This window comes from Mya arenaria, chromosome 14 (assembly GCF_026914265.1).
Source record: "Mya arenaria isolate MELC-2E11 chromosome 14, ASM2691426v1".
Classification (NCBI taxonomy): domain Eukaryota; kingdom Metazoa; phylum Mollusca; class Bivalvia; order Myida; family Myidae; genus Mya; species Mya arenaria.
In genome coordinates this window covers 63,138,175-63,150,887 of record NC_069135.1, presented here as the reverse complement: position 1 = coordinate 63,150,887, position 12,713 = coordinate 63,138,175, and the positions used below count along the sequence as shown (strand labels likewise).

Sequence of the window (12,713 nt, the reverse complement as noted above, 5' to 3'; positions counted from 1 at the left end):
AAGTTTCTTAAGGGGCGGACCAGGATTTGACATTCGCGAAGGCCCATTACGAGTCCAAAATGAGGACAAACAGCCCCAAAGGAGCCAGAAATAGTCAACAAACATGAGACTTGATTAATTTTTATTTGACACATGATCAACCTCAAATTTTCAACATAAGAGGGATTTTAATTCCGCCGATATGCTATACTTAGATCTACTGATAAGCTCTTAATTCAGAAACTGATAAAGATCAAAGAACAAAACTCGCGCAGAGACCTTGACCCAGCAATGCGATTGACATTGACCTTCACCTTGAAGTAAAAGAACTCAAGTGTCGTCTTACGGTGGTCACTAATTGAAAGTTTAATTCAAATCGCATACTTGTATTAAGCGAATGGCAAAGTTTTGGACGGGAGACGAAAGCAGGTCGGACGGTTAAAAGTCATGAGTGAGATTCATATCTTGTCCTAATTAAGATGGTAAAGCGTATGCAAATGTAGATTTTACAATTGTAATTGCCGCAGGATATTCGGGATGGATGCAGATCCCCGGAAAGAAGGCACCCCATGCTTCAGGATCAGCTTCTGGCATCACGCTCTGCATGCCTTCGCAGACGATTGGAAGAACATCCTTCCTAATGTATTAAGTCCCGTCTGCAAAGAGTTGCAAAGGGGTCGGTCTTATTTGGTAGGTTAAATATGTCTTCTAAATAATATAATTTTCTATAGAACAAGCATAAGGGAAATAGACACTTAAATGTATCATAGGATTCACAAGGATTAACGGAGATGCTAAAACTTTAACATATGCCTTTAAAACCAGATTTTGTTATCGAATAATCATTACGTCAATCGGCAATAAATAGCAGACCATGATATAACGGGATTTATCATCTGATCTTATTAATCACGCAGGCCGGTATCAACATAACCCGGGTACCGGGTTGTAGCACCAACTATGATAACCTCCCTTATTTCTTATCAAGAAAGTTACTACTTTCGTTTTTGAAGACGCCTGAAATTCGATGACTATCCAAACTGCAACTATTTAAATAATACAACCACATTTGAAAGTAATGAGTTTTGTGTTCTTAAGATATTCGAGTAACTATCGGAAAGGACTTTCTTCAAAAGTCAACAAAAGTAAGTATAAAATAGTATTTTTTCGGGTGGTGATTAAACCCGGTACCCGGTATCGATATTGGAAAAATCCGGTATCTCAGTTTATGATACCTGATTATGTTGATATCGGGTGTTTCGTCATAGTCGATACTGGTAAATATAATATTCTCTAAAGAAATCCTGGTATCGATAGGCCCGGTATCAATGTCAACAATAATCAACTATGACTTTGAATATCTTAAAAAACAACAGAAAAGAGAGTTTGATTTCAAGAACGAAAAATAGTATAATTAACATGTATTAGTAGGTTGACAGTCACCTTAAAATTACACTTTTATCAAGCTGTAAATCTTAAATACAATATATTTTATTTCAATAGTAATTGTCTTTTAATTCTAGTGTGATATTTGGCAGGGCTTTTTCACCAAAAATTGTGAAGAGGCCTAGCCTTTTCATTTTGGGAAAATTAAACGCGTGAAATTCTGCAAATTGGGAAATTTAAATGCGTAAACGTCTCAAAATGGGAAATTCCACATATGAGGATTGAAGACACCTTTTAAACACGGGTCAATGTATCCATATGAAACTTGGAACTCATGTTACAAAAAAGGCTCATATTATACACGTGAGTCTACTTTAGCTGATTTTTTTTCATAAAATGTATGACCTTTTTAATATGAAATGTGTACAAACACTCCACAGGGTCAAGGTTGAAAGGTCTAAAATGTATGGACTTCCAATTGATAAGCATGTAGATCTTATTGGGGAGATATTTTGTCTTTGACTTCACTTTTTTAACATGACGCAATGACAAGAGAGGGAGAGAGATTAGTTTTAATCTTCAAAGAGTTCGTTCTTAATAGAGTTAAAGAATTGATAACAATATACGGACTAATTGGTCCTCAAATAACGTTTAAATTATACAGCATTCTTCTTATGTTAACTAAAAAAGATAAAAATAATTTGCTCAAACAGAATAAATTATTATTGTAAATTGTTGAAGTAAGATCTTCCTATTTGGGAAAAATATCTGGGAATTGTGAAAAAAATATCTGGAAATTGGAAAAATATGCCATTTTTTTCCAATTGTGAAGTAGCCTAATTTCGGCCCATAGCAAAGAAGATGAAAATGCCCTGTTTGGGGAATAGATTAGGAAAAAAATAATTCATTTTAATGAACATCCAGTGTGTGTTGATCTTTAAAAGGTAAGTGTAATAGGTCTTATTTGTATGCAAAATCGTATACTAACAATAAAGTTGCAATTCTGTTGTCTACATGCCTTAAAAACATGTCTTTGCTGGTGTATGTGTTATTATGGCAATGAGCTTGTAATGCTTAGATAAAAAAATAGACTGTTCTGGTCTGATTTCAAATATAACAGCTACAAACATGCCTATCTGAGAAAGGTTCTGTTCATTCCAAACATGAGAAAATTACAGTGAAACGGTTGAGAATGTATACATCTTATAATATTTTAACTTCAGGTATATGCGGCATGATAACTCCCCGCTGTGCATCCCTTGTTTATTGCACTTGTCTCACAGCATGGGGTCATTTTCCTGTGTATCTGTTAATTGGTGCATGGCCTTTTAAAGTTGACACTTTCAGAGTAGATAATCTCATTGTCCGACTTATATATATCAAATTATTGTATAAACAATATACATAACTAAATGAATTAATCAGAGTTATAAACAAATACGAGTAAATATTTTAACACTCGTAAGTGTTTTAATATTAATAAATACACAATTATGATCTGACGTTTACGGGCTCTGAAGTAATCAGTTATACTGACCCATGAAAGACTAATCAAAGGGCTAATTGGTGTATCTTATTGCTGCCGTAAACCCTATGGCATTTGTGGTCTCATTCAAAAATGCTGTTCTGAAAACTACTTCACAACATGCCTTGTTTTCGATGCACAAATTTCTCCCTATAGAAATATACGAATACATCAAGAAATGAAATATTGTGTAAATCGTGTGATTTTACATAATTGTAACAGAACACTTTCTCTTTTAGTATTTCCAAAATACATAAAACTCAAAGCAACATATTTTGTAATGAATAAAAATGACACTTAAATCATATAACATTCTTTATAATATTAGCATTAGCTAAGTGCTAACTGCTATAATGTTAAAAACAATTCGGTGTAGCATAATATCTTATTAAAACATTTTCTTCAGATTTAAAAAGAAATCAGAACTTTCTATTATAAAGTGGTATATATGCAAATAAATATTGCTATAAACATTTTATTGTTTGATGCAATTAAAAAATGGAATGAACATCCCGACACTGGCGCTCACACATTCATTAATTGGCAACACGTGTAACACGTGTCATAAAAGGGCTTCATATCACCATTAGTTTTGGTTAGAGTAACTTGAAAATGGCACAATTTATGATTCCGGATTATGTTGGTACCGGGTTTTACGTCACAGTCAGTACACGGTAATATATAAATCTCTCTGCAGAAGTCCCGGTATCGATAGGCCCGGTATCAATGTCACTGGACTTAGAAAGACTTTCATTTAATTCCGACATTTTTATGTTTCAATGTTGCCAACAGTTTGCCGTACCAAAAAAGCTTACAAGGAATCCTGGCCTTTGTATGGACTAAGTTTTAGGGCAGGTTTTTTCTCTGGGATTTTCACTTATAAGTCCAATACCATTTATTCAATTGACTTAATACTACACACAGTTGTTCAGAGCCATTACATAAGGAGGTAAGATAACTTCATGGGCCGTATTCAATAAGCATCTTAATAATATTTTTCAACTAAGTGAAAAATTGCCATTTTTTTAATTTGAATTTTAAGAAAACGAACAATGTTTGTACAACAAAAATCTGAAAATAAGAAAGAAAATGGTCTAAACAATATATGCATATGAATAAATCTGATATAAAGGAGCGGGTATTTAAAATAATCTTTGTCAAAAGCTACGAAATTCTCACTAAGTTGAAAATATTAACTAAGATGCATATTGCATACGGCCCCATGTTATCTTTTATTCAAATTATGGCCCCTGATTGACTATGAAACTTAGGTTTAAGTTTTAGGGCAGGTTGGGATAGCTATTAATAACTTCTATACCTTCATTCAATTGACTTAATACTTCACACAATTGTTCAGGACCATCACACAATGAGGTTACATTATACCATATTATCCTTAATACAAGTAATTGCCCCTACCTGACTTCGGTTAAAGTTTTAGGTCAAGTTAAAGTTAAGGGCAAGTTGGGATTTTAATAAAAAAAAACGTCTACACCTTTCATTCAATGCACGGAATAAAATTCAAAATTATTAACGACCACCTTACAACAAGAAACATAACTCCATTTTAACTCTGAATACAAATTATGGCCCTTGATTTTTTTTATTTTTTAAATTTTATTTTAATTTCCTTCTAAAAACACATGTTTATATTCTTAACCCATTTTCATAAAGGGAAAACATATTATTTGAATGTCTTGCGTCATTGTTCGGGCGGGCTGGTGGGAGGGCAGCATCAAAGGCATCTTATGTATCGAACAATTATAGCTAGGGTTGACATAAAGAGACGAAACTTGGTATATACGAAGATACCTTTTATGAGAATGCTTTTGAGGCCCCTACAATTAAGGTCAAGGTAACTATTAATAGAAAAAGGGTTGGTATTGAATTACTTAAGTAAGGGTCTACATATTGTGACCAAACATGGTGTATTGGAGGAGTTTATAGAAACCTTTTCTGAGATTGTGTTTTGGGCCCCGAGATCTCTGGTTAGGTCAAGGTCACTGTTGTTAAAAAAGAAACATTGTAAGTACTGATTAACTCAAGTAAGGGTTGACAACGTGTGACCAAACTTGGTATATAGGACAAGTTTATGCAGAGCTTTCATGGTTTGCCTTTTGGCCCCCTAGGGTCTAGGTCACTGTTACTAAAAATAGATTACAGTTTCAATTATGGTTGACATACTGTGACCAAACTTGATATGTAGGAAGAGTGTATGGAGGATTTTTATGAGATTGTGTTTGGGCCCTTAGAATCAAGGTCACTGTTACAAAAAAATAAAAGAAAGCAGTTGAAACTGAATCTCTTCTGCCAATCATTAAAAACCTGGTTTTGTCACATCGCGATTCTTGTTCACATATTACATCGTTATTGTATTCACTTCTAAGTTAAAGCGGCGTAGTCGAGTCTTGTTAGTGTTTCCACGAGGTCTCAAACCAAACTTTTAGCTACCTTCAATTTGAAATGGTGCATTCTTGTGTGATGTTCGCACATTTTCTTCACTAGATTTCAACTATGGTTATTTGTAGAAATTAATTGTGGGGGTGGTGCCAGGCTGACGGCAAAAATCACCAGCACATTATGAGTAGGGTAGCACCGGGCGCATGCTCACTTAATTTGTCCATGTTTTCTCTTTTATTTCAATATAGCAGAAGAAGGTAATAAAATAGGCAAAAAATGCACCATTGCGGCTTTCAAATTAAAAAACTTTCTGTAGGGAGTACCCCCACCTCCACTGTCAACAATTTAATTCAAATAAATTTCGGTTCTGAGGGAGTTGCGAATATTAAATATTACGTTCCTTTGTTTTCCCCCTCGAACATCAACTCCTGGGTCCGCTCCTGTAAATCGTTTAGAACTTCGTAAACCGAGTGTATATTTGACAATCAAATTATGATTTTAGACTCAAGATGGATGCAGTCTCAGGTAAAAAGGCACCCGAGGGAACTGGATCGGTGTCTGACCACACATTCTGCCAGACATGTGCGAACGATGGCAAGGACATCCCACCTGATGCCTTCTGTACCGTCTGCAAGGAGTTCCTGTGTTCCAACTGTGCCCGAGTACACAGGAACATGACGTTTACCAAAAGCCACCCTCTTCAGGACAAGATTACCATGCCTTCTTCACTCCAACCAGAGAGTGAGAATAAGCATTTTACGGAAACATGTCAACGCCATGCCGAAGAGTACATAAAATACTTTTGTCCAAATCACGAGACACTTTTGTGTGGAGACTGCTTGGCTGAGAAAGAACACAGCTCATGCACTATTGAAAGGATTTCTCAAGTGGCAAAGCGGTACAAGGAGGGCCCAAAATACAACGGTCTGAAGGCAGGACTTGTCCAGGTGGTCAATGATATCGGCAACCTTTCCGACAACATACAAGCAAGCATGAAATATATTGATGAAGAGAGCTTTACAAATATCAATGCGCTTCGAAAGTTCAGGAATGATATCAACCAATACCTGGATAAGAGGGAACAAGAGCTACTGGAAGAAATTGAGCAGAAGAAACAAAAATCACAAAGCCTGTTGAGTGAACTAAAATCAAATTGCCAAGACATACAAGCTGCCACTGAGAAGCTCAAGGTCGATCTACAAGCCAAGGAGGTCAACAGTAACCAGTTGTTCATATCTGGAACAAGGGCATTTCAGGAGTTAGTCGGTTTTCAGTCAGCCCTTAAAGACATCAGAGGTAAAAAAAAGTGTGTCATACTTCAAGTTCACAAGGGACCCCACCACAGAACAGCTGCTGGCTTCATGCACAGCAATTGGCAGAGTGGACCAGGTGGCGTCAGATTTGGCAGACCAGGTGGCGTCAGATTTGGCAGACCAAGTGGCGTCAGATTTGGCAGACCAGGTGGCGTCAGATTTGGCAGGACAGCAGACAAAACCTCAGGTGTCAGGTAAGCAACCAAAGCAGTTATATTACAATTAGGTTTCATGTTTTATTTAAATCTTTTATTTTACGCCATATGACTTTATTGCCCTCCATTCTCCATGTCACTTGGGATTCGTATAATTTCCTTTAAAACAGAAGTTAATCCAAAATCGGAAGCGTGTGCTTGAACGTGTGTGTGTGTGTTCATGTGTGTTGTGCCTGTGAGTGTTCTATGTGTTCTGTTTAATATTGAATTAATTATCCGCAGTGTAAAGTACACAGTGTATGTCTTGGCATGACCTCAAAATGCGTTGTTTTAAAACATTGCATCAATTCACTTTATTTCACTTTGTTAGACTATTTAAGAAGGTATTAACACTTATTAATGGTACAGCGTTGTCATCATAGGTAGCAGTATCGGTCAGAGATTATTTCATGTATCTTTATCTATTATTAAAATGTCGCTGTATTATTATAGCTAGCATAGGCGGCAGTTTCAGTCACAAATTTATTATATTTGTTATATATTTTAGGGATGGCAACGAGTACCAGAGTACTCGAGTACTAGATCAATCAACAGAGTACCCGAGTACCTAATCACTACTCGAGTACTCAATTTTTTTTAATTTTTTTTTTATAAAACTCACCAAATACACGATTTGTAACAGACGTAAGTATACGATCTGACGCATTTCCTAGACGACAATTTACGGTACCTCTAAACCCCACTGTGCATACAATTGACCCTAATAAATAAATTGTATATTAATGCCTTAAAACTTCACTGTACACTGCTCTATTACTGATAGCGCCCCCTTTGTTTACATCGTTTACTTCTAATGTTGATACCGCCCCCTATGGTAACACTGTATACTTATCTGACTGATACTGCTCCCTATTGTAACACCGTTTACTGTTTGGACTTGCAGTGTCCCCAATGGTTACATTGTATTCTCCTCTTGTTGATACTACCTCCTATGCTTAAACAGTACTCGTCTCTGACTGATACTGCGCCCTAGGACTTTAATGTTTATTCATATAGCTAATACTTCCATAAACCTAACACCGTAAACTTCCTTGGCTGACAATGTCCCCTACGGTTTCTGCGTACACCCTATGGTCACACTGTATACTTCTCCGACTGAAACTGCTTCTTATGCATAACTTACACTAATTCACTGACTGATTTTGACCCAAATGGTTTAACCATATATTTTTCTGGCTAATGTTACACCTTATATTTCTCTGTGTGATAGTTTCCCCTGAGGTTACACCGTATTCTTCTTTGCCTAGATACTGTCTCCTCTGGTTACACCATATACCTCTCTGACTGATACTAAATCTGTGTGGTTACACCGTATTGTTCTCTGATAAAAAACTTTACCAAGTGGTTACAACGTATACTTCCCTTACTAATTCTTACCCCCATGGTTACCCCGTATTTTTCTCTCACCGATAATGCCGCCTATGGTTACACCGTAGTCTTCTTGGACTGATACTGCCCCTGTGATAACTCTTTATACTTCTCTGAGTGATACTGTCCCCTATGGTCACACCGTATTCTTCTCTGAATGATACTGCCCCCTATGGTTACACCGTAGTCTTCTTGGACTGATACTGCCCCTATGGTAACACTTCATACTTCCCTGTGTGATACTTCACCCTATGGTCACACCGTATACTTCCTCTGATTGATACTGCCCCTATGGTCACACCGTATACTTCCGCTGACTGATACTGCCCCTATGGTCACACCGTATACTTCCTCTGACTGATACTGCCCTTATGGTCACACCGTATACTTCCTCCGACTGATACTGCCCCTATGGTCACCCTGTAGACTTCTCTGGCTGATACCGCCCCCTATGGTTACATTGTAACTTCTCTGACTGATACTGCCCCCTATGGTCACACTGTATACTTCCTCTGACTGATACTGCCCCTATGGTCACACTGTTTACTTCCTCTGACTGCTACTTCACCCTATGGTTACACTGTAACTTCTATAACTGATACTGCCCCCTATGTTCACACTGTATACTTCCTCTGACTGATACTGCCCCTATGGTCACACTGTATACTTCCGCTGACTGATACTACACCCTATGGTCACACTGTAGACCTCTCTGACTGATACTGCCCCCTATGGTTACACTGTAACTTCTCTGACTGATACTGCTTCCTATGGTCACACCGTATACTTCTCTGACTGATACTGCCCCCTATGGTTACACCGTATACTTCTCTGGCTGATACTGCTCTCCGTGGTTACACCGTATGCTTCTCTGGCTGATACTGCCCCCTATGGTTACACTGTATACTTCTCTGGCTGATACTGCCCCCTATGGTTACACTGTATACTTCTCTGACTGATACTGCCCCCTATGGTTACACTGTATACTTCCTCTGACTGATACTGCCCCTATGGTCACACTGTATACTTCCGCTGACTGATGCTACACCCTATGGTCACACTGTAGACTTCTCTGACTGATACTGCCGCCTATGGTTACACTGTAACTTCTCTGACTGATACTGCTTCCTATGGTCACACTGTATACATTATCTGACTGATACTGCCCCCTATGGTTACACCGTGTACTTCACTGACTGACACTGTCCCATATTGTTACACCGTACACTTCCTGGCTGATACTGCCCCCCTATGCTGGATGTTTCTTCATAAAAATAACTTTAGGACTTGTTTGTGAGTAATATCCAAATAAGAGTGGCATAAAGTATTTTAGTGTCAGTGTGATCACTACTTGTGTGTTATGACAAAGCAGGTGATAATCATTAAAAATAACGAGCGAAAATAAGAAGGGCGGGAAACTGGAAACGAACTTGTGTTTTTTTACATCTTATTGGGTGTTTCACAAACTATGACACCAAGATTTTGCAAAGTATTTACTATAAAAACCTTTTAAATTCATTCAAAAGTGTGCTTATTAGGGATGGCAACGAATACCCGAGTACTCGATCGAACGTCCAAATCAATACTCGAGTACTCGGAAAAAATAAACAATCTACAAAAATCACAAAATACACGATTTACAGACGAAGTAACAGGTCTGGTTAGTTGCCAAGAGGACAATTTACGGTCCCACTTATCCCCGCTGTGTACACAATTGACCCTAATAAATTAGTTGGGATATGCAGACTGTCAACAAAGCGTCCTAGCACTGATGTCATTTAGCGAAGTTTTGATAGCGGTACTTTCACCTACACAATTCTATTTTTTAACAATTAGAGACCTTTCACCAAACAATGGACGCTAACGTAACGAGCATTGATTTCTTAATGGGCGTATTGTAACTATTTTTGCAATGATTATCACAATTGATTGGTTGATATTTTAATTCAAGAATTATGAATATTAATGAGGTAAACAGCAGTAATACAGTACAAAGTATTTCGTTCATTATTTTTATGTACGCTGTTAATTTTCGTTCATTGTAATTCTGATTGATGTTCATTATAAATCTCGACTATCTAAACGCTTGAATAAATACGGGTTTAACTTTCCAGCTATATTGTAACTAATTTGCAGTACATACTTATATATATAATCATTAAAGTGAAATAAAAAAGACAAAATTAAACGAATGAAACAGCATTTGTTTTCCTTTTATTTAATTGTCTGTTAAAGTACATAATAAAAGTCTTATCTAAAGATGAAAATGACCAATAATATTCATGTTTACACGATCTTGTCTTTCCCAAAAACGAATTCATTTTTTTTCCGAGTAATCGAGCACCCGTGTACTCGATCGAAAGATTGTACGAGTACTCGAGTACCAATTTTACTACTCGTTGCCATCCATAGTGTTTATATACATTTACGTATTCAAAATGGAGGATTAATCAAAACACACTTTTGAGTATGATTTGTTTATAATATCATTTGAGTTGACAACACTTTTTTATCACCAAAACTTAGTTATAAGTTTCAGATATATGAAAACACAACACGCGGCATTTGTGGTGTATCATATTAATTATGTTTAAACAATTTACTTAGTTCATATTTGAAAACAATTCAAGACAATTTATTATTAGCTTTGTAAACATGCCCATGCTTTATTTCGTATATTGTTTCATACATGCACTTTCTGTCAAGGTCATAGACACATCTATTGATATATGTGTTTATTATGAACAGATCTAAGTTTGCTAAATGTTGAAGACAAGCGAAGCGGGCAAAAATAAACTCTAGTGCAAGTTGTTGTTCATCAACAGTTTTATTTCGATATTTCAGCCTTAAAACAGAGCCGTGCAGACCTTAGCCAGTCCCAGTTTAGTAAGCTGCATCACGTCCCAGTAAAGGCATTGAATGACACCCGTGACTGCTTCCTGGCCAGTATGGCCCTCCTGCCAGTGGACAGGCTACTGCTGTCTGATTGCTACAATCGCTCATTAAAGCTGGTTGACACCGCGAATAAGCTGGTGTCTCAGGTGAAACTGCCAGGTGGTCCGTGGGACCTGTGTCTCCTGCCCGGGGACAGGGCAGCCGTCACTCTGCCTTGGGAGAAGAAGATACAGTTCGTTTTTACTCAGGGAAATGTCCCACTACAGGATGTTGTTAAAGTGGATGGAGAATGTCGTGGAATAGATTTCTGTGATGACAACCTGATAGTGTCCTTTACCAACCCAGTCAAGGTTGTATTGATGGACATGAAGGGAAAGGTGAAGAAGAGTGTGGACAATGACAGCATTGGAAAACCTTTGTTTCTGAAGCCGTGGTATCTGACAGTGACCAGAGAGAGCCAGACTCCTCCGGCCATATATGTCTCAGACTGGGACACCAACACCATAACAAAGCTGAGCATCTCACTAGAGGTGCTCCAGTCCTATCAAGACCCGATTATGAAATCACCACAAGGTCTGACAGCCATTGGGGACAATCAACTGCTCTTGTGTGATAGGGACAGCAACAACATCCTGTTACTGGACACGCTCACCGGCAAGATAACCCAACTGCTGGGGAAGGAGGAGGGGATAGAGAAGCCATACTGTGTGGCCTACTGCTCACAGAAGAAGATGATCTTTGTCACCTGCAGTCTATTATATAGACCTGAACTGAAGAATTTCGTAAAAGTATTCAACTTAGTATAGATCAAGCTTGCCAATTAATATGAGTTAAATCTGTATCATGTGTGAAGTATTTGTTATGTTTAAGAATAATTCTAATGTATAGTATCATACTGAATATACGCTTATACAATGCTTAATTTCACATATCGCGTAATTAAATTCATTCGAAAGTATTTGACGGATAATTGACTTTTATGTTGAATTTTTACAGTTTTCATAAGTGAGAAGTCGTGTAGTAATTTGTTATAAGACATGAATATACGAGTATGAGAATGTGTATTAGTAATTGAAATGGTAGTAGCTGATTGTGTATGAATTATACTAACAAGTTGGCTTCTTACCACATATAAACGAAGTTTATGTAAAATGTTTGAATGTTAAGTCAAACATTGTTATTGTGTAATTGAATGATCAAGAATATAGAGTTATAGACACGGTGTTTCATATTTTCATGCAGTTTTATTTTTAGTAAATATGATGTTTATAATGTGTTTATATTGAAATTAAACATATATGTACGTATCCTTATACATGTATATTGAATTAATAATTCTATAGACATTGACCTAAGTGTGAATTGTTTCCAAAAATGGATTGAATTATTTAAACAGACATAAACCATAGTAATAAAGGTCCCTTATATATTAATGAGTAAACAGACATTGACCAATGTGCAACTTGTTTCCTCATATATCTATTGAATAAATTATACAAACAGCCTTTAGCTGATTTGTAAGAGGTATGGAAATCGTGGAATTCAAAGACAATTTGTTTAGCATATATCAACATTTGTAAAAAAAAAGGTGCAACTGGCATAGTTTAACAGTCCTGATGATTTGACACACTT

At 37.0% G+C, this 12,713-nt stretch overlaps 1 protein-coding gene across 1 annotated transcript; it reads left to right on the top strand.

Moving 5' to 3' along the window:
* Positions 1–980: 980 nt before the first annotated feature.
* LOC128218175 (uncharacterized) lies at positions 981–12,691 on the top strand. The gene is made up of 3 exons (XM_052925757.1): positions 981–1,124; positions 5,793–6,797; positions 11,031–12,691. Exon 3 carries the CDS (start codon positions 11,135–11,137, stop codon positions 11,885–11,887), a length of 753 nt encoding a protein of 250 aa, XP_052781717.1. The 5' UTR covers positions 981–1,124; positions 5,793–6,797; positions 11,031–11,134; the 3' UTR covers positions 11,888–12,691.
* The last annotated feature ends 22 nt before the right edge of the window (positions 12,692–12,713 follow it).